The sequence below is a fragment of the Palaemon carinicauda genome, chromosome 24 (assembly GCF_036898095.1).
Source record: "Palaemon carinicauda isolate YSFRI2023 chromosome 24, ASM3689809v2, whole genome shotgun sequence".
NCBI lineage: Eukaryota > Metazoa > Arthropoda > Malacostraca > Decapoda > Palaemonidae > Palaemon > Palaemon carinicauda.
The window spans coordinates 95,870,809-95,898,308 of NC_090748.1; the positions used below are offsets into that span (position 1 = coordinate 95,870,809).

The 27,500-nt window shown below is 33.5% G+C and overlaps 1 protein-coding gene across 12 annotated transcripts in view; it reads left to right on the forward strand.

Moving 5' to 3' along the window:
* Positions 1-27,500, forward strand: part of LOC137618218 (band 7 protein AGAP004871-like) — a 201,817-nt gene that overhangs the window by 81,066 nt on the left and 93,251 nt on the right. For 6 of the 12 annotated variants that reach the window (XR_011039754.1, XR_011039753.1, XM_068348344.1 and 3 more), the window contains exon 3: positions 17,423-17,578. Coding sequence is in view for 9 of the 12 variants with exons in the window: in XM_068348344.1 (XP_068204445.1) it covers positions 17,423-17,578 (156 nt within the window). In the remaining 3 variants the exon portion in view is untranslated. Of the gene's footprint in view, positions 1-17,422; positions 17,579-19,673; positions 19,772-25,281; positions 25,380-27,500 lie in introns of all 12 variants that reach the window. The other 6 variants (XR_011039752.1, XM_068348342.1, XM_068348343.1 and 3 more) reach the window with 2 other exon arrangements.

Genomic DNA, 27,500 nt, shown 5'->3' on the forward strand with positions numbered 1-27,500 from the left:
AATTTCTCCTGTTTATTCGTTGCAACATGGTATTTGCTTTCCGAAATTTTGACCACATCGATATTAGTTGATTCTTGCAATTACAAGCTGCTAATTTGATCCTGTTTATTCGTTGCAACATGGTATTTTCTTTCCAAAATTTTGACCACATCGATATTAGTTGATTCTTGCAATTACAAGCTGCTAATTTGATCCTGTTTATTCGTTGCAACATGGTATTTTCTTTCCAAAATTTTGACCACATCGATATTAGTTGATTCTTGCAATTACAAGCTGCTAATTTGATCCTGTTTATTCGTTGCAACATGGTATTTTCTTTCCAAAATTTTGACCACATCGATATTAGTTGATTCTTGCAATTACAAGCTGCTAATTTGATCCTGTTTATTCGTTGCAACATGGTATTTTCTTTCCAAAATTTTGACCACATCGATATTAGTTGAGTCTTGCAATTACAAGCTGCTAATTTGATCCTGTTTATTCGTTGCAACATGGTATTTTCTTTCCAAAATTTTGACCACATCGATATTAGTTGATTCTTGCAATTACAAGGTGCAAATTTCTCCTGTTTATTCGTTGCAACATGGTATTTTCTTTCCAAAATTTTGACCACATCGATATTAGTTGAGTCTTGCAATTACAAGCTGCTAATTTGATCCTGTTTATTCGTTGCAACTTGGTATTTGCTTTTCAACATTTTGATGACCTCGATATTGTTGTCTTGCAAGTATTATAATACGTCACGTCATTGTCGTTGGATACGAAGTGCTCTATGTCATTATATTTTCCTTAATCTGTTTTTTTTTTTTTTTTTTTTTTTTTTTGTCGTTACTGTTCTTGAAATATCTTATTCTAATTGTTCATTAATGATCTTATTGTTTATTGATTTCCCTATTTTCTTTTCTCACTGGGCAACTTTTCCCTGTTGGAGCCCTTGAGCTTATAGCATCTTTGCATTTTCCTTAATCTGTTTTAAAGTTGTTACTGTTCTTAAAATATCTTATTCTAATTGTTCATTACTGCTCTTGTAGTTTATTGATTTCCTTATTTCCTTTCCTCACTGTGCAACTGTTCCCTGTTTGGAGCCCTTGGGCTTATAGCATCCTGCTTTTCAAACTAGGGTTGTAGCTTACCTAGTAATTGTGGTAATAGTATTGACTTTTAATGCAGCTATAAAAGTCACATTCATACATATCCATCCCCCAAGCTCTATTGTAAGTTTTTAAGCTTAACTCCTTTGATTAGGAAACTTAATCATTCATTGGTTATTACCAATGCAAATACTGACTAGATCCAATATTACTCAGATGAAGTGTTCGATAAGATCTACGGTGTGGCATCCGTGAAATAACTCTGTCAGTCATTTGTGGTAATCAATCAAATCAGTGACAAAATCCAAAATCCAATGATGATTAACGTCTTACTGGTGTCCTTGACCGCCCTTGATATATTCACACTCATAGGTGTCTGGTTGGTATCAGCTGTGTTTGACAAATTTACGAAGAAATCCCATCGCAATTTTACTAAGGTAGATAGGGTTAGGAACGAAGTGGTGAGGGAGAGCACGGGTGTAAGAAATGAGTTAGTGGCTAGCGTGGATATGAATGTGTTGAGGTGGTTTGGCCATGTTGAGAGAATGGAAAATGGCTGTCTGCTAAAGAAGGTGATGAATGCAAGAGTTGATGGGAGAAGTACAAGAGGAAGGCCAAGGTTTGGGTGGATGGATGGTGTGAAGAAAGCTCTGGGTGATAGGAGGATAGATGTGAGAGAGGCAAGAGAGCGTGCTAGAAATAGGAATGAAGGGCGAGCGATTGTGACGCAGTTCCGGTAGGCCCTGCTGCTTCCTCCGGTGCCTTAGATGACCGCGGAGGTAGGAGCAGTAGGGGATTCAGCATTATGAAGCTTCATCTGTGGTGGATAATGTGGGAGGTTGGGCTGTGGCACCCTAGCAGTACCAGCTGAGTCCCTGGTTAGGCTGGAGGAACGTAGAGAGTAGAGGTCCCCTTTTTTGTTTTGTTTCATTTGTGGATGTCGGCTACCCCCCAAAATTGAGGGAAGTGCCTTTGGTATATGTATGTATGTAAAAAAAAAAATGGTAAAATGGTGACTTCATGAATCGTTCTATTTCTCCTCGAGGTTTACATATATATTATGAAGAAGGGAAATAACATACCCAGCTGAGTGTCAGTAAGAAAAAAATGTGAAGATAAAAGTTCCATGGAGGTGGAAAGATATCTGTGTGGGTTGGACGAACCTTTGTCTTGGTATCATTAAAGGCCTTGACGCTGTTATGATCAAAGAAGTCTTTTGTCTATAGGGCTGATAAAGACTTTCGTCTTAATGGACCCTAGAATCTTTTGATTTCAAAGCGATAAAAAAGGTTTTGTTTACATTTTCAGGAAAGTCATTAGTTTTGGAAAGTTTCCGGGGTAATTTATTTTTGCTATCCACAAGTATGGTGAATGAAGCAGTGAATTAAAAGCTCAAGATAGAGACGACTGGCGAAATCTATATATATATATATATATATATATATATATATATATATATATATATATATATATATATATATATATATATATATATATATATATATATATATATATATATATATATATATATATATATATATACTGTATATGTATACAAATATATCGGGTTATATGGTAAAACTGAAATATAAAGGGAAGCAGGAAGCTATAATATATATAGTATATTTATATATATATATATATATATATATATATACATATATAAATATTTATATATATATATATATATATATATATATATATATATATATATATATGTATATATATATATATATATATATATATATATATATATATATATATATATATATATATATATATACTTTTAGGCTTAGAAGGAGATGATGATGATGATCCACAAGATGAGTGTGTTTAGATGGTCAACGAAGTCCTTTGCTATAGTGGTTCCAAAGCAGCTTTCTTCTGATGACCAATAAAGAAACATAATTTACTTGATTATAAAAGTCCTTTGTTTTAGTAATCGCAAATATCTTTTCTTATGATTCTCATTAAGAGCTTTTGAAGAGTTGTCATAAATGTCCTGTTTTCATGGCTAATATTTGCTTTGTTTAGGGGATCATTACACTGCCTTTTTAATATCAATTAGAGGTCGTCCTATTTTGCTAATTACGACTAAAATGTTTGTTTTAGTAATTATCGTCTACCATTATATTAGGGGTTCTTAAAGGCTTCAATTTTGATATACACTAAAAGTCTTATCTCGTCAACTAAAATTGTTTTCTTCTGGTAAACACTGTAGTATTTTGGTTTGATGGTGGCTAAAACACTAAGACGTATATTTAAAGGTCAATAAAAAAAATTGGGTTCTGGAACTAATCTTTCATGATCAAAAGACACATTTGAAACAACTAGTCAACCTACATTTATTCATTACTACATTGTTAAAAAAAAAGCTAATAAAAAATTTTCAGCAAAAAAAAAAAACAAATAAAAAATAGTTCTCAGCCGTATTTCAGTAAAATAAAGGAGACCGTAATTTTTACCTTACTTTGATATTATCTTTTACGGGTTAGTGACCGTAATATCACTCCTTTACGTCAATATATCCGTATTTTAAACGGCAAATGCCTGGCAACATTTATTTCAAGATTTTTACCGTTTTTTATGGCATACTTTTAACAGTCTTTTTATACACACACACGGACACACATATACATACATACATATATATACATATATATATATATATATATATATATATATACATATATATATATACATATATATATATATATATATATATATATATATATATATATTTATATATATTCATATATATATATATATATATATATATATATATATATATATAATATTCATATATATATATATTTATATATATATATATATATATGTGTGTGTGTGTGTGTGTGTGTGTATATATATATATACATATAAGAATATATATACATATATAACGTATGGATGCATATATGTATATATAAAATATACGGCACTCTTGATAATAGCTATACTTTCATTTGTTGACTAAATATCCTTCGTGGTAATTGCTCCCTGAATCACGAAAGGACTGTCTTTGGAGTCGATGATCAGGTTTGCGATACTAATTCAATTTACCAATTCATTTTGTCTGTTCGTCCTATGAAAATCTTAATGATTTTCTTTCTTATTTTATCCCTAACAAAAAAGTGAGAGAGAGAGAGAGAGAGAGAGAGAGAGGAGAGAGAGGAGAGAGAGAGAGAGAGAGAGAGAGAGAGAGAGAGAGAGAGGGGCCTCATTATTTGCAATGCTAATTTATTTTTCCAAAACTCGTAAGTAAACACCTAGCTTTATACATCACAAAAATATTCTTCAAAAGATATGAGAGAGAGAGAGAGAGAGAGAGAGAGAGAGAGAGAGAGAGAGAGAGAGGGAGAGAGAGAGAGAGAGAGAGAGAGAGAGAGGAGAGAGAGAGAGAGAGAGAGAGAGAGAGAGAGAGAGGAGAGGGGTGTCTCATTATTTGCAATGCTAATTCATTTTTCCAAGACTCGTAAGTAAACACCTCAGATTTATACATCACAAAAATATTCTTCAAAAGATAAGAAAGAGAGAGAGAGAGAGGAGAGAGAGAGAGAGGAGAGAGAGAGAGAGAGAGAGAGAGAGAGAGAGAGAGAGAGAGAGAGAGAGAGAGAGAATCATTATTTGCAATTCTAATCTATATTTCCAAATCTCAGTATTAAACATCTAAATTTATATATCAAGAGAGAGAGAGAGAGAGAGAGAGAGAGAGAGAGAGAGAGAGAGAGAGAGGAGAGAGAGAGAGAGAGGAGAGAGAGAGAGAGAGAGAGATTGCATTCTTTAACCCTCTGGAATGACAGGTTTACGTCGAATGAAATACTGTAATTGTATAGCAATTTCTCAAAGGCCGTTGACGGCCAGCGCTCTAAATTGGAAATAATGTGATTTTAAAGGTCTTGCAGCCCGACCAGCTGGAGGGAATCTGGCGCATGCGCAGTTGATTACAAGTGGGCTACATATCTCCATATGCCGATTTCAGTCTCGGCTCTGCGATACAAAGTGGCATTTTCTTATAACAGCTGTTGGGGGTAAAACTGGGTTCACGGGATATTGCCAGATAGGGATATCGCTTTTTTATATTATTATTATTATTATTATTATTATTATTATTGTTGTTGTTGATATTGTTGTTGTTGTTGATATTGTTGTTGTTGTTGTTGTTGTTGTTACTATTATTATTATTATTATTATTATTATTATTACCAGTAATTTTCTCTGTATTTATGTTAATAATATTATCATTATTATCATTAACAATGTTATTACCATTATCTTTAGGATTATTATTATTGTCCTTATTACTATCATTATTGTCATTTTCACTCCTCTTATGACATGAATAAAATAATTTCTTTAATTCGATAATTATGCTTCCAGAGGAAAAATGCTGTAGTGAGAGAGAGAGAGAGAGAGAGAGAGAGAGAGAGAGAGAGAGAGAGAGAGAGAGAGAGAGAGAGAGAGAGGCAGGAATAGATATATTAGTATAGTAAACATAAGAATGACTGAAAAAAATTACAATTAACGAGTCAATAATTGGTATTTTCTTCAATCATATTTCTTATGTATACTGTAAGTCAGAAAATTAATTCTCAGGCTTGAGAACTATATCTAAGTCCTTAACATTTATATGTCAATATCTTCCCATGTTTTTGTTTTACATTCTTTTTGCATTTACTTACTTTTCTTTCCTTTTTTTCTCGATGATTTGCTATATTCCTTTTTTTTCATATTTGAATTTCATGAATGAATTAGATGTTAATATGCGTAAAAGAAATATCTCCAAACTCTAATGCTTCTAAAAAAGTGATCTAAATTTAGAAATAATCGAGAAAGTAACTTATATTAACAATCATTAACATTTATTCTAATGAAGTTAGCTAGATTTAGAAATAGTTGTAAGAAAAAAGATATGTTAACCAATATTAAAGAAAGTTTTTTCTAATGAAAATATCTGAATTTGAAAATGATAGTTAAGAAATAAATGTAAACTGAGATTAAGAATTGTTAATTCTAATAAAATTCTCTAAATGTAAAATAATTGTTAAAAAGATAAATTTAAACCGACATGAAATATTACATTCTAAGAATACTCTCGAAATGTAAAATAATTGTTGAAAAAAATAAATATAAACCGACATAAAATATTGTTAATTCTAAGAAAATTCTCTAAATCTAAAATAATTGTTAAAAAGATAAATATGAACCGACATTAAATATTGTTAATTCTAATAAAATTCTCTAAATATAAAATAAACGTTAAGTAAATATGTAAACCGTCATTAAAAAAATTGTATTTTAGGACTTAAAATTAGAGAAAATAGAGAATGGAAAGAAAAATAAAACTTATAAATAGAGAAGATAAAAAATTGAAAAGAAGAAAAAGAGGATCGTTTAAAAAAAATCCTTTAGAAAACAGATAATTTTCAGAATCTCATATGAACGATGTTTTGACACGCGTCAAAAGGTCACGTAGACACCACACAGGTCCGGGGGAAATGAAGTCAAGCGAATTTCCAAAACCAAATTAGGCTGAAATATAACTCGAATATGCATTTGATGAAGTCGCTGGGATTCCTGGCCAAGTCGTTGAGACTTTCCTCCGCTTGGATGTACCCAGTCGCAGTGACTTGTCTATAAAATGACTGAGCGAGCTTGTGATAAAATCGTTGGGACTACTTTGATGGAGTCGCTGAGTTTATAATTTCGGAGATTGGAAAAGGATTTGGTAAAGTCACTCATACCTTTGTACCCTGAGAGATTAATTACGTAGCGAACACTTGGATGATATATTCCCTTTGGCTTTTATGTATCTTGGAAGAGACATAATATTATGACGTTGCTGCAGCTTATGTATCATGACATAGACGAATTATGGTACGACATGTTCGTGTCTTATAGCCACTGCGACTTCAAGCAACACAACAGAATTGAATGTAGTTGTTGATTCTCGTATGTTGACAAGTACGAATCATGTTACGACTGAGAGACTAGTGCAGTCGCTGTATCTTATTTATCCCGAACTAAATTAATATTATAAAACTACAAAACCCATCTTATGAAACTAGTGTGACATATAAGCAGCTCTCTTCTAGGAGATGGACACTCCAAAATCAAGCCATTGTTCTCTAGTCGTGAGTAGTGCCATGGATTCTATACCATAGTCTTCCACTGTCTTGGGTTAGAGGTCTCTTGCTTTAAGGGTACACTCGGGTATACTATTCTATCTATTTAATTATTCATTTTACTTCCTTGTGGTTATTTTCCCTGGTTGTAGCTTATCTATCAATAATAATAATAATAATAATAATAATAATAATAATAATAATAATAATAATAATATTCTGAAGGAGAGGCATTGGCGATTGTTCTTGTATTGCCTTTGGGACAAAGGATGACAAAATATGTATCCATTAATTCTTATAAGGAATATAAATATGAAGATCAGTATCTCTACTTTGCGGTGTTTTTTTTTTTAAAGAAGTATTTGACCAAGTTAATTCCTTAACTTGAAATTATGTTTTGAACAAATATTTTTATGTGATGAGAGCAAAAAATTATTTTACATTAAAATTTATGAAGATGTACAAAAATTGACAGAACCCTGATGTCAGATACTAAACACTAACGTTAGTATTAGCATTAAAAATCATAATTTCTAACCGAAGCTAATTCAAGGTCTAAAGAAAAATTTATTTTGAATAAAACTAGATGTCAGATAATCACAAATTCTTAAATTTCTAAAAAAATATTGCAAGAATAAATTTCAGAATTCTAAGTATGAAAATAGTATTAGCATTAGAAGTCTTAATTTCTTACTGAGGCTAATTTTTGATTCTATAGCAAAATTTATTTTGAATAAATATAGATTTCAGATAACCGCAAATGCTTTATTTTCTAAATAAAAAAAAAAGTAGGAATAAATTTGAGAATTCTAAGTATGAAAAAACAGATTCGCTAACGATTGCAGAACGTTAAATTCTTTAAGAGAGTACCAGTGAACACGATATTATCAGATAAAATAATCAACAAACGACTTTCATATTTCATGGTAAATAAAGAACAATTGGGTCTACCCCAATCGTTTTGCCTCCAACTGCGCTTCATTTTGTCTTTTCCCACTTTCTTTCTTACCCTATTCCATACATCACCTATCCTATTCAAGCCTAAATTATACAAATATAATTAAAAAAAGCTTAAACACTCATAATACATTAAAACAATATAAATTCATAAACGAATTATGAAATATCAAGGAAATGTATCGTTAAGGAGGCAGTAATAGTAACAGTAGTTGTCTTTTTTATAGTTTATATATGAAATATCTGTTTTAATGTTGTTAATGTTTTTAAGATATTTTACTTCACTTGTTCAATACTTCTTATATCGTTAATTCATTTCCTTATTTCCTTTCCTCACTGGGCTATTTTTCCCTGTTGGAGCCCTTGGGCTTATAGCATCTTGCTTTACTAACTAGGGTTGTAGCTAAGATAATAATAATAATAATAATAATAATAATAATAATAATAATAATAATAATATTGGTACTAGTAACCTCAACACCACTCCTCAATGATTAAGCTTCCATTCACAGTGAACCTAAACACACCCCCCCCCCCCAAAAAAAAGAAAAAAAAATCAAGGAAATTAAAAAACGCCCCAATAGTACAACCAATTGTAGCAGTAACTTTAGCTCAAACTCCATCGTGCTAACGAGTTCCCCCACAACTTCCATAAATCTCATTATAAAGTTGCAGATTCGGTTTTACATTCAGTCGTGGAGTTTCACGAAGAATTTCAATCGACTTCGTCCTGATATTGATGGTGGCTAATCTAAACTACCCTTGCTCACTACACGGTCCTCATCATAAGCCATTTCCGCTTACACGTAACACTATTAATTTAGTCATCGGGTTGACTAACAACATCCAGTTCTTAAATTCTCCATCTTTTTTCGATATTACTTAATAGGCCTATACTTTCCACCTTGAGTACCTTCGATTGCCATTACAGGTATTATTGATACTATCACCATTACTAGCTAAGCTACAACCCTAGTTGGAAAAGGGGGGTACTATATGCCCAAGGGCTCCAACAGGGAAAATAACCCAGCGAGGAAAAGAAATAAGGAAACAGATAAAACAGTGTGCCCAAGTGCAACCTCAAGCAAGAGATCTCTAACCCTAAACAATGGAAGACCATGGTACAGAGGCTATGGTACGCACAGAAAGCTCAAGTTACTGCAAGATCTTTGCTAAGACAGCATCCATAACGTTAACAACGCTTCCAGAAGGCTGAAATCAATGCCAGATCTTTGCTCAGACAGTATCTATAGAAAAACAAAATATTTAGGTGTCCTAAAAAGTTGCTTACCAGAGGTAAAGAGTTTTTTAACTTTACTTATTGTTTTTTTTCGTTGTAACTAATTTAATCATTAAAAATTTAAGTTAAAGAACAGCATATCCTATTTGGTGGACGGTCTTTCCAATTGTCAGGTTTAAATGTAGAAAATTATATTTTTCCAAAATTAATTGTGTAAGAGGAATTTAAAGAGACAGTAAGAGTATTTATCAACACTCCAAAGTAATATAAGCATGAAAAGCATTAAAAACATATTTCAGGAGAGAGAGAGAGAGAGAGAGAGAGAGAGAGAGAGAGAGAGATAATATAAGCACGAAAGGCAATAAAAAACAAATATCAGGAGAGATATAGAAAGACAGGCAGATAATATAATCATGAAAAGCAATGAAAACCAATGTCAGTAGAGAGAGAGAGAGAGAGAGAGAGAGAGAGAGAGAGAGAGAAGATAATATGAGCACGAAAGGCAATAAAAAACAAATATCAGAAAAAAGACAGAAAGACATAATATAATCATGAAAAGCAATAAAAACAAATATCAGGGAGAGAGAGAGAGAGAGAGAGAGAGAGAGAGAGAGAAAAAAATAAAACAAATGAATGACAGGGCCCCTGCCATTGTAAAACAGTTCACATCCCGGCCGTATCTCTGAGCCCAGCAGAATATCCGTTAACGAACTCCGTTACGTGGAATTCTGCCGACTTGCACCTCTCTCCGGTCTGCTTCTGCCGTGTCTGTGTGTCTGTCTGTTAGGACTGCCTGGCCTTATGCGAGACACGGGCTCTTGCGTTGGCAGACCGTAAGCGAATGTAATTGCGATTTACTTTAATTTACTTTGAAAGAGGGAGAGGCTTCTGCAGCGTCTGGGAACTTTGGAGCGGCGTCCACATCTCGCACTAATAAACACTTGCTGTAAAGCCAGGTAGATGTAAGACAGTAAATCATTTTTTTATTTTCTTGGAACAGTTGTTTTAACTGTTACAAGCAGATTACTGAAAAGAGAGGGAGCTTTGTTTGAAGTTAGAAAGATATCTTATTTATCTTTTTGTTTTGTTTTTTTAAGATTTAGTTTATATATGAAACTAATTTAATTTTGTTACTGTTCTTACGATATTTTATTTTGATTGTATTAATTCTGTTGTATCGTATTCTTTTCCTTATTTCCTTTCCTCACTGGGCTATTTTTCCCTGTTGGAGCCCTTGGGGAACTTAGAGCGGCGTCCGCATCTCGCACTAATAAACACTCGCTGTAAAGCCAGGTAGATGTAAGACAGTAAATCATTTTTTATTTTCTTGGAACACTTGTTTTAACTGTTACAAGCAGATTACTGAAAAGAGAGGGAGTTTTGTTTGAAGCTAGAAAGATATCTTATTTATCTTTTTGTTTTGTTTTTTTACGATTTATAGTTTATATATGAAAGATCTAATTTAATGTTGTTACTGTTCATATAATACTCTATTTTGATTGTATTAATTCTCTCGTAATGTATTTATTGCCTTATTTTCTTTCCTTACTTGGCTATCTTTCCATGTTGGAGCCCTTGAGCTTATATCATCTTGCTTTACCCACTATGTATGTAGCTTAGCTTTTGATAATAATAATAATAATAATAATAATAATAATAATAATAATAATAATAATAATAATAATAATAATGATAATAATAATAATAATAATGTAACAATTCTGCTGAAAAATTGTATATACTCTATTTCCTCTTTGTCTCTCAGCTGATTATTTAAAAAAGAGGAAACAACCTGTTAGAAGTTAGGATATTACTGATGTAACAATTCTGCTGAAAAATTATATATATTTTTTCCTCCCTCTCTTGCTCTTATTCTATACGGTGCCAATGTTTTCTATCTTCCTGTTTTTTCAAATGATCTCAGAGTTGAAAACATCCATCATAAAAGGATTGTATTGAAATCCTTCCCAGGATAAATGTAAGATTGAAAGCATTCCTTGAAAAATAGTGGATTTGACTCTACCCCCCCCCCCCTCCCCCCGTGAACTAAGGGGGTCTAAGGGGGTTAGAGTCAAGAACATTCCTTAAAATAATTCACTACAACTATAGTCCATTTCTTTTAGCGAGCCAGATTTGCACCGACTCGCAGCGGTGCCCTTTTAGCTCGGAAAAGTTTCCTGATCGCTGATTAGTTAGAATTATCCTGTCCAACCAATCAGCGATCAGGAAACTTTTCCGAGCTAAAAGGGCACCGCTGCGAGGCGGTGCAAATCTGCCTCGCTAAAAGAAATGGACTATAGGTACCATTACAAATTTCCCTTGTATACAAGGGATTATGATGAAACCATCCAAGGACAAATATAGTCAATTTATTTATGTAAATATATCAGATGGAGGGGTAGATGGAGATGGTTTGGCCATGCTCTTAACACTCCCCAATAGATGTTAGTTCACTAAACTTTCAAATGGGCTACACAAGGCACTAGAAGAGTTGGAAGACCCAGGCCTACATGGCTGGGGACTATGAAGCGTGAAGTGGGAGATGATGAATGGAGAGGTATTGATTTAAAAGCTCAAGATAGAGACGGCTGGCGAAATCTAACTGAGGCCCTTTGCGTCAATAGGCCTAGGAGGAAATGGTGATGATGAAATATATTATGATACAGATACAATATTACGAAATGTAAAAATTATGTATGTATATTTCTTAATAAATGAAAGAAAAGTATAATTGAAATATTTTTTAATAAGAGAGATGAATTAAAACTGTCCTATAAAATATATATTTGTAGTTGAAACCATCTGAATTTCTTGATAAAAGAAAAAAATGTAGTTAAAATATTTCTTAAAAAGAGAGAGGGTTTGAGGCTGTCCTGGAAACGATATAGTTCAAACCATCTCCTGAAAAAAAACCCTTCTCTTTGGAAATATCCTATTCTTCAGTCGAGGGTTCTTATCATCCTTCTCCCGCCTTCCTTTGTCCTGCGTATCTCGTTCTCTTAGTCCTTACTCCTTGCATGTCATTTGTGGTTATCTTTCAATCTGACCTTTTACTACCCCTTCTCCTCGTTCCATTCACCTCCATGTAAATGACCCTTCTACTAAAATGGTCCTCTTCTGTTTTATTGTTATTATTAATACTTGCTAAGCTACAACCCTAGTTGGAAAATCAGGATGCTATAAGCCCAAGGGCTCCAACAAGGAAAAATATCCCTGTGAGGAATGAAAATAAGGAAATAAACAAAATACTAAAGAAGTAGTTAACCCTAGTGGGAAAAGCAGGATGCTAAAAGCCCAAGGGCCCCAGCAGGGAAAAATAGCCTAGTGAGGAATGGAAATAAGGAAATAAACAAACTACAAGAGAAGAAAATGGTCTTCTTCTCTTTTAGTGTTATTATTATTATTACTTGCCAAGCTACAAACCCTAGTTGGAAAAGCAGGATGCTATAAGCCCAAGGGCTCCAACAAGGAAAAATAGCCTAGTGAGGAAAGGAAATAAGGAAATAGATAAACTACAAGAGAATTAATTAACCCTAGTTGGAAAAGCAGGATGCTATGTCTAAAGGCTCCGACAGGGAAAAATAGCCCAGTGAGCAAAGGAAATAAGGATATAAATAAACTACAAGAGAAGTAATGAACAATCATTATCATCATTATTATTATTATCATTATAATAATAATAATAATAATAATAATAATCATGATTATTATTATTATTATTATCATTATTATTATTATTATTATTATTATTATTATTATTATTATTATTATTATTTGCTAGGCTACTACCTTAGTTGGAAAAGCAGGATGCAATAAGCCCAAGGGCTACAACAGGGGAAAATAGCCCAGTGAGGAAGGTAAATAAGAACATAAATAAACTACAAAAGAAGTAATGATCAATGAAAATAAAACATTTTAAGAACAGGAACGGCATTAAAATATATCTTTAAAAATCATAAAAAAGAGAATCATATCAGCCTGTTGCATAATATGGCCAAACAACTGTTGACTACTTTAAATGCTATTCTAAATTCATTTATAATCCTATCTCATATCGTGACTCTTCTCATCCCTCGCAACATCTTCATTTCTGTGATTTCCATTTTTGCTTTCCCGACGTTCTTTATCACCCTCGTCTTCGCTCCATAAAACATTGCTGATGTGGCTTCACTTTTATAGTGCTTTTCTTTGACATTCGCGCTGACCCTCTTGTCAAGCGAGATGGCCCTTTCGAAATCTGTGGTATATTTTTAAATCCGAATATCCTTCTCAAATTCTGTGGTATGTTTCTAAATCTGAATATCCTTTTTTTCAATTCTGTGGTATATTTTTAAATCCAAATATGCTTTTCAAATTCTGTGGTATGTTTCTAAATCCAAAAAATCTTTTTCCACTTCTGTGTTGTGTTTCTAAATCTAAATATCCTTTTCTAATTCTGTAGTATGTTTTTAAATCTAAATATCCTTTTTTAATTCTGTGGCGTGTTTCTAAATCTAGATATCCTTTTCCAATTTTGTGGTATATTTCTAAATCTAAATATCCTATTTCAATTCTGTGGTGTGTTTCTAAATCCAAACATCCTTTTCTAATTCTGTGGTATGTTTCTATATCTAAAATCCTTTTCAAAATCTGTGGTATGTTTCTTAATCCAAATATTTTTTTCCAATTCTGTGGTATGTTTCTAAATCCAAATATCCTTTTTCAATTCTGTGGTGGGATTCTGAGTCCATATATCAATCTTCTGTTACGTTTGATTCTAGGCATTTCTAGGATTAAACTCCTTTGATGTCAAAAGTATTTAATTTCATTGTTTCCCTCTCTTCCTTTTCCCATACATGGATATCCTTTCTTTGTCCTGCTTATCTACAGGCCTCTGTCTTCAGGAGCCTGCCTTCACCTTTTCAGCTTCAAACCTCGTCTTCTTTCCCACCGTAATTTTTACATTAAGGGGTCGGTTGCCTGATGCGTCAACTCTAGTCAGGCATATCAAAACAAGATCATTAGTGAATGTCTCGCTCTAAGGAACCTTCTTTCTAACAATAGATATCATTACGAACATCATAATGTCAAAGATGACATCTGTGCACATGAGTGCTTGAGTGTTGTTATATAAAAAGTTATAATAAAGACCAAAAAAATTATGAAACAATAATTGAAAAACTGAAAATCATTTGGCCTAATAATAATTGTTCAACCACAGATAAAAAAAAAAAGAATCAGCATCTGGAGTAGAGGGATTAAATCGTACTTTCTGAAGTACCAAGAACTAATGTTGGTACTAACTTAATCTAACAAAAAACAACTATTTTTATGCTATGAAGCTCTTGGCAATTTTGTTCCAGATCCAGACGGTTTTTCAGAATAAGCATTACACCGCTAAGTGTAAGTTTTGTGATATCTGCGGTAACTGTTATGCCTTCAAGTTTAGCCAACCTTCGAGGGTTTTTGAAAGTTTGGGCATTTCAAGTTTAAAGTTTGGTTTAGAATAAAAACTTTGGTTAGTCAGAATAGCAGAAATCTTACGCATTGGATTAAAAGTTCATGCATTTCTTACAGTTAGATGAAGCCTGTAAATGTTTACATGAATGCAATTGAAAGGAATGTAAATAGATAGGGTGATAAACTATGCAGTTTATGGTCTTTATCTATCTCTTTAGAAATGTTAATCCTTCCATTTCTTGCTTTTAGATGAAGCCCGTAAATGTTTATATGAATGCAAACGAAAGCAATGTAAATAGATAGGGTGATAAACTATGCAGTTTATTGTCTTTATCCATCTCTTTAGAAATCTTACTCCTTCCATTTCTTGCTTTTACATGAATACAAATGAAAATAATCTAAAAAGATAAGTTGATAAATCAAGTAGTTTATTGTCTTTATCCATCTTTAAAAAAAAATAAAAGTACGAGTAAGATAAGAAAAAGGAAAAGAATCGTCTAACATTATTGTCAGTGAAATACACTTGAAGGATTTCTTCTTCTTTCCTACCGTTATCCCTACATTAAAGGGTCGGTTGCTTGATGCGTCCTCTTCAATGCCTTCTATCAAAGGCATCCTCTTCCACCAAACCTCTTCTTTCCATATCATCCTTCACCTTATCTCGCCATCTAATTCTTCTTCTTCCCCTCCATTATCCTTACAACAAGGGGTCGGTTGCCTGATGCGTCCTCTTCAATGCCTTCTATCAAAGGCATCCTCTTCCACCAAACCTCTTCTTTCCATATCATCCTTCACATTATCTCGCCATCTAATTCTTCTTCTTCCCCTCCATTATCCCTACAATAAGGGGTCGGTTGCCTGATGCGTCCTCTCCAGTGCTCTCTATCAAAGACATCCTCTTCCACCAAACCTATTTTCTCCATATCATCCTTCACCTTATCTCGACATCTAATTCTCTGTCTCCCTCTTGATCTTCTCCCCATTACAGGTTCCTCCTAAGCCATTCTCAATCCCTCCCCACTATCCACCCACAATACGTGTGTAATCTTTACTACTCCTGCCATTCTTCTTATTTCATAATTTTCCAATTGATCTAGCCTTTTTAGATAGGAAACTATTATTCTACAATATCGAAATTATTTCTGTAGACAAATAAGCGTAAATGATTCACTTTTGATAAATTTAGTACTTTCTGTAAAATAGAAAAGTGTTAATTAATAGGCGTAAGTGATTCACTTTAGTTAACTTAGGACTTTCTGTAAAATAGAAAAGTGTTAATTTAGATAAATTTAGGACTTTCTGTAAAATAGAAAAGTGTTAATTTAGATAAATTTAGGACTTTCTGTAAAATAGAAAAGTGTTAATTGATAAGTGTAAATGAATCACTTTAGATAAATTTAGGACCTTCTGTAAAATAGAAAAGTGTTAATTAATAAGCATAAATGATTCACTTTAGATAAATTTAGGACTTTCTGTAAAATAGAAAAGTGTTAATTGATAAGCGTAAATGATTCACTTTAGATAAATTTAGGACTTTCTGTAAAATAGAAGTGTTAATTAATAAGCGTAAGTGATTCACTTTTGATAAATTTAGGACTCCTGTAAAATATAAGTGTTAATTAATAAGCGTAAATGATTCACTTTAGATAAATTTAGGACTTCCTATAAAATAGAAAAGTGTTAATTAATAAGTGTAAATGATTCACTTTAGATAAATTTAGGACTTTCTGTAAAACCTAAAAGTGTTAATAAATAAGCGTAAATGATTCACTTTAGATAAATTTAGGACTTTCTGTAAAATAGAAAAGTGTTAATTAATAAGCGTAAATGATTCACTTTCGATAAATTTAGGACTTTCTGCAAAATAGAAAAGTGTTAATTAATAAGCGTAAATGATTCACTTTAGATAAATTTAGGACTTTCTGCAAAATAGAAAAGTGTTAATTAATAAGCGTAAACGATTCACTTTAGATAAATTTAGGACTTTCTGTAAAATATAAAAGTGTTAATAAATAAGAAATAAGCGTAAATGATTCACTTTAGATAAATTTAGGACTTTCTGTAAAATAGAAAAGTGTTAATTAATAAGCGTAAACGATTCACTTTAGATAAATTTAGGACTTTCTGTAAAATAGGAAAGTGTCAATTAATAAGCGTAAATAATTCACAATAGATAAATTTAGGACTTTCTGTAAAATCGAAAGGTGTTAATTAATAAGTGTAAATGATTCACTTTAGATAAATTTAGGACTTTCTGTAAAATAGAAAAGTTTTTAATTAATAAGCGTAAATAAATTTAGGACTTTCTGTAAAATAGAAAAGTGTTAATTAATAGGCGTAAGTGATTCACTTTAGATAAATTTAGGACTTTCTGTAAAATAGAAAAGTGTTAATTTAGATAAATTTAGGACTTTCTGTAAAATAGAAAAGTGTTAATTAATAAGCGTAAATGACTCACTTTAGATAAATTTAGGACTTTCTGTAAAATAGAAAAGTAATAATCCAGACGACCTCATAATCTATCAAGCCAATCACTTGCGAGTTCGTTAACGACCCAACTTAACCTTCTACAGGTGGTCCAGGAATACGAGCGAGCGGTTATCTTCCGCCTCGGTCGCTTGTTGAAGGGTGGGGCCAAGGGCCCGGGTATCTTCTTCATCGTCCCTTGCATCGACTCCTACAGGAAGGTCGACCTCCGAACTGTATCGTTCGATGTTCCTCCACAAGAGGTAAGACTAAAACCAGATAGCCTCTTTACTTGAGGCTACATTTGCAGTATTATAATTCTCATAATTTAGACTTTATAAGAACTCTTATGTTTCAGATAGTGTTGTTATTTTCATGAACGAAATTAGTAATTTACATCTCGATTATTTTCTGTACAAAAAGAAAAATTATAATTAATATTTATTTTCCCCCATAATAACTATTATGTTACAGCTGCTTCGACCGGACTGCATTCGCCAGGGATTTTAGATTTAATTTTAGGCTACGTATTATGTTAATCCCTTTGTAATTAAATGACATATTCCTGTCATTTAGACTCTTCCTAGAATCCCTGTCACTAGACAGGTTGATGCTGTTGAATATGGTTATCAAAATACATTTGTTTAAAACTAACTTTTTTTCCTTCAGCAGATAAACTTTTGATATTTTTGTCCTGATGCTTTGAAAAAAATAAAAAAGTTATTTAGTTATTTATCCTTATAGGATGTTATGACGGTGACGTCATGAGTCTGAAACAGAATGCTGGTTTATATCTCTTTCCTTCTGCCTCTCTTTCGATAAACTCCACGCTCTTTTTCTCTTTTTTATTCTGCTATAAATGGTTTGTTTACTAATTGAAATTAAATTTCGACGGGGAGATTCTCTGACTAATCCAATGAGTTGAGCTTTATCTATCTGATCAGATAAAAATGATAAGAATTATAAAATCTAACATAATAAAAGATCTTTCAAATGTAATAGTTTATCTCATTGAACTGTAATCAAATATTTTGCAGGAGTAAAATTAGATTCTTTCAGATAAGAATATTTCCCCTTGTAGTCTTACAATAATTGATTCTAGGAGTATTTCCCCTTGCAGTCTCATAACAATTAATTCTCGAAATATTTCCCCTTGAAGTCTTACAAAATTAATTACCAGCGTATATCCCCTTGAAGTCTTACAACAATTAATTCTCTGAATATTTCCCCTTGAAGTCTTACACAATTAATTATCGGAATATATCCCCTTGAAGTCTTACGCAATTAATTATCGGAGTATTTCCCCTTGAAGTCTTACATCAATTGATCATCGGAGTATTTCCCCTTGAAGTCTTACAACAATTAACTCTCGGAGTATTTCCCCTTGAAGTCTTAGAATAATTAATTGTCGGAGTATTTCCCCGTAAGGTCTTAAAACAATTAATTCTCGGAATATTTCCCCTTGAAGTCTTAGAATAATTAATTGTCGGAGTATTTCCCCTTGAAGTGTTACACAATTAATAATTGGAGTATTTCCCCTTGAAGTATTATTACAATTAACTCTCGGAATATTTCACCTTGAAGTCTTAGAATAATTAATTCTCGGAGTATTTCCCCTTGAATTCATACCTTAAAACTCTGAAACAAATATCACACCCTTTTTCCACTTCCTAGAAAGAGAGCGAGTTAGCATTAAAGTAAATAAAAACAGAAATGGACATTGGTTAAAGTTTCAAACTCTATATAGTTTAGGTAAACGAGAAACCAGCATTTTGGGAAAAAAAAAGTTTTTAGAAAAAAATGTTCACCATTTATTATCTGTCTCTAATTTATCAAAGATAAAAATCGCTGATTATCCTTTAAAGTGAAAACCATCTCTCTCTCTCTCTCTCTCTCTCTCTCTCTCTCTCTCTCTCTCTCTCTTATTAGTTTGCATGTATTTTCTCTAACCTAATGTTTTGAGCTCTGCATAAAACGGTGGATGATGTTTACTACCAAAAGTGTACTCGTCTCTCAGAGATGTAAAGACAGGAAGAACGTAAGTGATTTTTTTCTTCATTTCTGCTTTTATCTGCTCTAAAATTTCCAATTTCAAGTCTTCTCCTCTTTCGGCTATTCTCCCTACTACTACTACTACTACTACTACTACCACTGAATCTCCTCCTCTTATTACTACTACTACTTCTGCTCCAACCTTACCATTACCACTATGTGTTTCTACAACTCCTACTGTAACTACTACTACTACTACTACTTTCCAATTACCACTATGTATTTCTGCCACTCCTACTACTAAAACTACTACTATTACACTCGGCAATTGACACGCAATCCCTTGGTGACTCTCCCCCCCACAAGATCCTGTCTTTGGATTCTGTCTCTGTTACCGTTGACGCCGTTCTCTACCTGCGAGTCTGCAACGCCATCAATGCCGAGACCAACGTTGATGATTACAGGTGCCACTGTTGATGATGCCTGAAAAAAAAGAGCCGTTTCAGTCATGTGTAAACTAACCCAAACGGTTACTAATACACACACATACATACACATAAACATACTGTCTCTCTCTCTCTCTCTCTCTCTCTCTCTCTCTCTCTCTCTAAATGTTCCAGTACAGACAGATTTATAGATAGTTAATAAACGCCCCCCCCCCTCTCTCTCTCTCTCTCTCTCTCTCTCTCTTGAAATGTTCCAGTGCAGACAGAGTGATCAATAGCTAAGAGACACCTCTCTCTCTCTCTCTCTCTCTCTCCACTCTCTCTCTCTCTCTCTCTCTCTCTCTCTATGTTCAAGTAGGCACAGATAAATCTCTCTATCTCTCTCTCTCTCTCTCTCTCTCTCTCTCGTATGTTTAAGTAGGCACAGATTGATAGCTTGATAAATAAAGAGACCTCTCTCTCTCTCTCTCTCTCTCTCTCTCTCTCTCATATATATGTTCCAATGCAGACAGTTTGATAGATACATGAATTAAGGGACCTCTCTCTCTCTCTCTCTCTCTCTCTCTCTCTCTCTCTTTTTATGTTTCAGTACATGCAGATTGATAGATTGATAAATAAACATCTCTCTCTCTCTCTCTCTCTCTCTCTCTCTCTCTTTATGTTTCAGTACATGCAGATTGATAGATTGATAAATAAACATCTCTCTCTCTCTCTCTCTCTCTCTCTCTCTCTCTCTCTCTCTCATAATTTCTTTACATATAGTTTTTTTCTCTCCCCTCTATCTATCTCTCAATTTAAGGGGAAATCTTCTATCCTCTTCTGTCAGTGCTTGCAAATTCACAAATTAATATATAGATAGGTAAAAGCTTTCTCTCTCTCTCTCTCTCTCTCTCTCTCTCTCTCTCTCTCTCTCTGTTTCTTTTTGTTGCTTCGAAGAGGCATTTAACTAAATTTCCTCTTTATGTTGGTCTCTTATTTCATATAAAGGTAAACAATTATTTTCAAACACTGTTTGGATAAATGTTTCTGGTAGTTTTATATGCTATCTCTCTCTCTCTCTCTCTCTCTCTCTCTCTCTCTCCAAGGTATGAATATCATAATATTCGCCTATCAAAGATTAAAGTAATCGTAGAAGTAGATCAAGAGGATTAGTAATCTTCTCTCTCTCTCTCTCTCTCTCTCTCTCTCTCTCTCTCTCTCCAAAGTATGAATATCATAATATTCGCCTATCAAAGATTAAAGTAATCGTAGAAGTAGATCAAGAGGATTAGTAATCTTCTCTCTCTCTCTCTCTCTCTCTCTCTCTCTCTCTCTGTCTCTCTCTCTTTCTCTCTCTCTCTCTCTCTCTTTCTCTCTCTCTCTCTCTCTCTCTCTCTCTCTCTCTCTCTCCAAAGTATGAATATCACAATATTCGCCTATCAAAGATTAAAGTAATCGTAGAAGTAGATCAAGAGAATTAGTCATCCCTTTCTCTCTCTCTCTCTCTCTCTCTCTCTCTCTCTCTCTCTCCAAATTATGAATATCATAATATTCGCCTATCAAAGATTAAAGTAATTGTAGAAGTAGATCAAGAGGATTAGTCATCTCTCTCTCTCTCTCTCTCTCTCTCTCTCTCTCTCGCTCTCTCTGCAAAGTATGAATATCAAAATATTCGCCTATTAAAGATTAAAGTAATTGTAGAAGTAGATCAAGAGGATTAGTCATCTCTCTCTCTCTCTCTCTCTCTCTCTCTCTCTCTCGCTCTCTCTGCAAAGTATGAATATCAAAATATTCGCCTATTAAAGATTAAAGTAATTGTAGAAGTAGATCAAGAGAATTAGTCATCTCTCTCTCTCTCTCTCTCTCTCTCTCTCTCTCTCTCCAATGTGTGAATATCAAAATATTTGCCTATCAAAGATTAAAGTAATCGTAGAAGTAGATCAAGAGAATTAGTCATATCTCTCTCTCTCTCTCTCTCTCTCTCTCTCTCTCTCTCTCCAAAGTGTGAATATCAAAATATTCGCCTATCAAAGATTAAAGTAATCGTAGAAGTAGATCAAGAGAATTAGTCATCTCTCTCTCTCTCTCTCTCTCTCTCTCTCTCTCTCTCTCTCTCTCTGCAAAGTATGAATATCAAAATATTCGCCTATCAAAGATTAAAGTAATCGTAGAAGTAGATCAAGAGAATTAGTCATCTCTCTCTCTCTCTCTCTCTCTCTCTCTCTCTCTCTCTCTCTCTCTCTCTCTCTCTCTCTCGTCCATATCTATATATATCATATATTGTACATCTTATGACAGTGCGGGGCTGTTCCTCTTGGCCTGCTATAGCCATCCGAATCTGCCTCTCTATCTTGGCTCTTTATTTACGAAATGAATCTTGGGTCATGCAGAGATAATGATGTAGTGATTTGTGCCTGAAAAAAAACCTACCCTAATCTCTCTCTCTTTACCTTTTCTCATTGATATGCTTCTACTTTAATTCCTTTTAGATTTTCCCAAATATTTTCCGACTAGAGATTTTTTTTAATGAGGCGCATTTGCCCTGACCCGGAGCGGTGCCCTTTTACCTCGGAAACATTTCCTGCTCTCTGATTGGTTAGAATTATATTGTCCAACCAATCAGAGATCAGGAAACTTTTCCGAACTAAGTAGGGCACCCCTGCGAGTCGATGTAAATCTGCCTCACTAAAAAGAATTGACTATAGAGTTTTTTTTCTTTCAAGAGTCAATATCTCTCGATTCTATACCATTCTACAACATTTTACTGTAACCTTGAAATGTGATGGCGAGCATGCTAATTATAGCCGCAACAGCTGATATATTTGTTCGTTCCTCTTATAATTTTTTTTCCTTTTTCTCGTTCTTTGTTTTCGTTTCTGTTTTCCGTTTCGTTGTTACTTTTCGTTTAGACCAGTCGAAGGTTTTTCAGACTTAACTCTTCTTGATTTTTCCCCCTAATTTTTCTTTCAATTTTCCTACTCTCCTTTCCATGTCCTCTTCCATGTCCTTTCCCTTATCTGTCCTCGACTTTTCTCGTTTTCTTCAAACAACAAAATCTAGTTCCTTTTTCCTAAAGCAGAATTCTTATATATATAAAAAACACCCTCTCTAATCGACCCACGATAGCACAGGCGCAGGTCGAAGGCGCATCATATAATCCAGAAAGATCCAATTCATTTTGTTTTTTCAATAATTTTTCACATAATTTCAATCACTCTGGTGAATCATAAGCGTCTCTTCGACTTGGTCGAGCAATTGCTACTGTTCTATCCTAGTGTGTACTAAAACAATGTTTATTTTTTCCTAACTCTTTAAAAAAAGAATAGATCTTAAAAAAACTTTTTTCAGCTGTGGTAAGTTTTACAAAATACAAATCACATCTTGAGAGGTCTACTACTATAAACACGAAAATATAAATATTTTTACATCGAGTGGGGTGAACTGACCTTAAAAGGTGGTGGATACATGAGAATAACCTTATATAAAGAGAAAAAAAAAAGGATATATATAAACTGGGAATAAGCTCACGATGTTGGCACTGTGTTGGGGCAGTATCCATCCAGATTCCCGGGTTCAGACAGGATTTTAAAAGACTTCAGTATATCCTTAACTATTTCTGGATGTTCCGGGAATATTTCAATGTAAACGAAGCAGACCATTCGACCAAATTGAATCTTTACATGGAAACCTGAACCCTGTACTCAATTTTTTTTAATGAGGCGCATTTGCACTGACTCGCAGCGGTGCCCTTTTAGCTTGGAAAAGTTTCCTGCTATCTGATTGGTTAGAATTATCTTGTCGAACCAATCAGCGATCGGGAAACTTTTCCGAGCTAAGGGCACCCTTTTAGCTCGGAAAAGTTTCCTGCTATCTGATTCGTTAGAATTATCTTGTCCAACCAATCAGCGATTGGGAAACTTTTCCGAGCTAAAAGGGCACCCCTGAGAGTCGGTGCAAATCTGCCTCACTAAAAAATAATTGACTATAGGAACCTTTATTTGAATCCATATTGTCCTATGATTCTTTGGCGTAGTTAGACTTATAAGAAACCACCATACCGTGAGCTCTTTAGGCCTAGTTTATGGTGTCCTGAACCCCAGGGAGGATGGATGGCGTACTGCCATCTCTAAAAAGAGATATAAGCAGCCTGTCGGATGTGAACATGTATGTAACCAGTGCATGAAGATGGTGACGTCACTCCTCACACGCTCAGCACCAAAGTTATTTCTTTCCGGCGTTCTTTCAGTGTTGTTATTTACTTTTTTTCTTCCAACACCCAAAAGCTAAACGATGGTTTATTATAAACTAAGTTTTGTCTTTGGTTTACCATAAGTTTTTTACTTATTATCATTTTCATTCCACTATCTGTTTACGACTGAGAGAAAAAAAATATTAACACCAGACGATTTGAAAATTATATAAGATAGTAGTAGTGTAGTGAAATGAATTTATGTGTTTTTTGCATATTTTTAAATTTTTTTTTCATTTTGAAATGTTTGAAATGGTGTGTGCCTTTTTTTTTCCTGTAGATGATAGTTTTCTATGAGAAAATCACTGAATTCTGTTCTGCTTATGTCCTTAGTTTGAAAAGAAGAAATTTTTTAAAACTGATTCAGGGTTGTCTGTAACTACTACGTCTACTATTCATTCTACTGGTGCCCCTACCAGTAGTGCCCAAGGAAATGTCATAAAACGTCAGAATTTTCTTTTTTCTTTTTATAACATAAGGAGTAAGTATGTAAGCGTGCATATATTATGGTCTTAGTGGCTGACATAAATTTTTAACTCATTTTTATCAAAAAATTATTGAGGTAATCGATTTTTTCAACAATTATGAGTGATTTTTTTTTCTTCAGATTCGTTAGTGTTCTTTTTGTACTACTTATAGAAGTTACAAAGGCTCTCTCAGGTATATAATGATTCACATGGGTATCAAAGAATTATATTCGTAAAAGAAAATTTATACAGTATCTTGAGTCTGGCAAGCCCCTTCAAAATGGCGTAGCTATGCTGATATCCTGTTTTATTTCTTTATTGAGAATTTTCATCAACATTAAGTTCTTCTGAAATCTTATTTTGATGCCTGTAATTCCAAGAATTTTGTTGTTTGAATTACTTGGTTGATGAGATTGAAATTTTGCATATATTGTAGAATTGTTAACTTATTTTTCCTTTTGTTTTGTAAATCTAAGTATCATCTGAATCCTATTTTATTTATTCCAATAACCTATGTGAAATCGGTTTTGAAGACTGTCAATATTTTCATAGAGCCTCTCCGAGAAATTCCATAATTGTATTACTTTGTGTTTGTATCTTTTTTATTATTTGTGTTTCCTCTCCTTATGTCCCTCCTGTATCAACGTTCTCTCCCCGTTTTCCTTATTGAAAAAAAAAGGGACCTCCCATTTATGATGTTCTCTTCATTAAGTTTCCCTTTATTATCAAACTCCATCCCACCTAAGAAAATTATAAAAAATATATATATATATACAGTGAACCCCACTATTTCTGACACCCTAATCTAACGGGTCTCTACCCACCGTCTTAAGATCCTGTCGCTGGATTCAGTTCCTGTGTCGGTGGAAGCAGTCATCTACTTGCGAGTGTGCAACCCCACGAATGCTGAGACCAACGTAGATGACTACAGGTGCTCTTGAAATACAACCCCCCCCAAAAAAAAAGATATATCTATCTATATCTATATATACATATATATATATACCAGAGCAAACACTTATTCTTTTATTATTGTTGATCTTTTCCTTGTTTTCTTTTTTGCGTTCGTTTCGTTGTTGTTGTATTTCTCCCAGTACTAATTCCCGTTTTGTTTGTGTTTTCTTAGACGCTCCTCATTATAGAAAATTTTATTATTACTATTACTATGATTATGAGTATATACATATATATATATAAGCCACCACCGGGATGGGTATATATACATATATATATAGTCACAGCCCTTCTCTCCATCTAAGAGGGTGCGCTCATTAGAACTATCTGATATAGCTTGCTGGCTAGATAGTAGCTTCTCTTTGTATATTTTTCAATCTTATCCCTCTCACTACCTATCTATCTGATGATCTTACTATCAACCTGCAATTTTAATTTCGTTTTCTCAATTAAACAAAACCCTTTGAGAATCCCAATGGATCACTCCATCGAAGCATTCAAGATAAGAAAGTTTCGTCCGTATAAGGAAAAAACCTGGGGAAAATTCTTAAACCAGGGAAAAAAGTTACGGGACTCAACTAGTCAGACTTGATTTTTTTCCTGTAGCGAGACCTACCCACCTTTGCTATCATTCTCTCAGTTTGTTTTTATTTGTTTTCTTTATTTCACTCAATCTTGATGTGTTTGTTCGAGGAGTTGTTCCGAATTCTGCTTCTTTTTCTCTTTCCTACTATCTATAATATTTTCTATTTTCCTTCTGAGGCAAAAACGATTATCTAAAAGAAAAAAAAAATAATTAAAAAGAAAAAGACTCATTCACTTACTCCTTGACATTTGTCCAGATCATGGGAATGACCTGGTGACCTGCTGACCTGGTGAGATGACCCAATATGACCATCCAAAGAAGACCATATTATACATGAAGATATTTATATATATATAGAAATATTCTTAATAATGCTCTGGCCTTTCCCAACTCAAGTTCACACGAAAAGCGAACAGTCATTTGTTTCGTTGATGTTCTCCATTTTATGTCTCTGAAGAATTAAGTTGCAGTGTCTACCTCTTAAGAAATGATCAGGTAACAACATTGACAAACAGCTTTTCTTTTTAATTGATAGTTTTTAGAGAACTCTTTTTTATTCCTTATGAAACTTGTTTCTTTATTACTAAATCTTCAGAGGCATAATGGGTCACGAATCTTTTGACGATCTTTTCTTTGAGTATTGTGCTCGACTTCGTTTCACTCCTAAAATGGAAACCTAAATTTAGGTCACTTTAATCCCTAACATATTATTTCCTAATTTACTTAAAATGTAATGTAGGTAGGCCTTTTGAAAAACACAGTAGAGTACAATACTTAAAGTTTTTTTTTCATGCTTTATTCACTTTGGAGTCAATATTCTGTTTTGGAATCTTCAGGACATCATGGATGACAAAATTTCACTGACGCGTGTGTGCGCTTCGAAAGGAGTTGGGCTGGGCCGAGTTTTCTGTGCATGACAGGAAATTTTTTTTTCCTTCGTCCGTCTTTAAAATTTCACGCTCAGCACCGTTTTTCCGTTATTTTCCTTTTTCCGGGCATTTATTTGTTTTTCCATTTATGTTTTACGTTCTTCAGCAAACACCAAACAGAATCCACCTTGAAAGGAAAAAAAACTTAATAAATTTCTTTTTCTTCCATCAATACATTCTCGATCAGTCTTAGACAAATGAAGATCACCTCATATATTTGAGAAAGCAAAATGTATAGAGAGAATTGTGTGTTCATATCTTTCTCAGGAATCCCAAGAAGGAGACGATGTGTCAACAGCTCTATTTATTTATCAAATCAATTATCTTCTGTGATGTATTTTTCAATAAGGTTAAACGTTGTTTCATATTATAAATAAGGGACTTATTCCAGCTTCTAGTAAATAAGTTAATATCAGAAGCCACAGACATAAAAAAAAAACACAACAATACTCTTTAAAAGTATGATGAAAACACCACAGAGGATTTATCATAACAAACTCATCTTCCTCTTATTTACCTTGGGCTTCTGAAGGAAGAGCATTTGGAATAGGCCATGAAGAAATATCTGTGTTTCTTTTTTTAT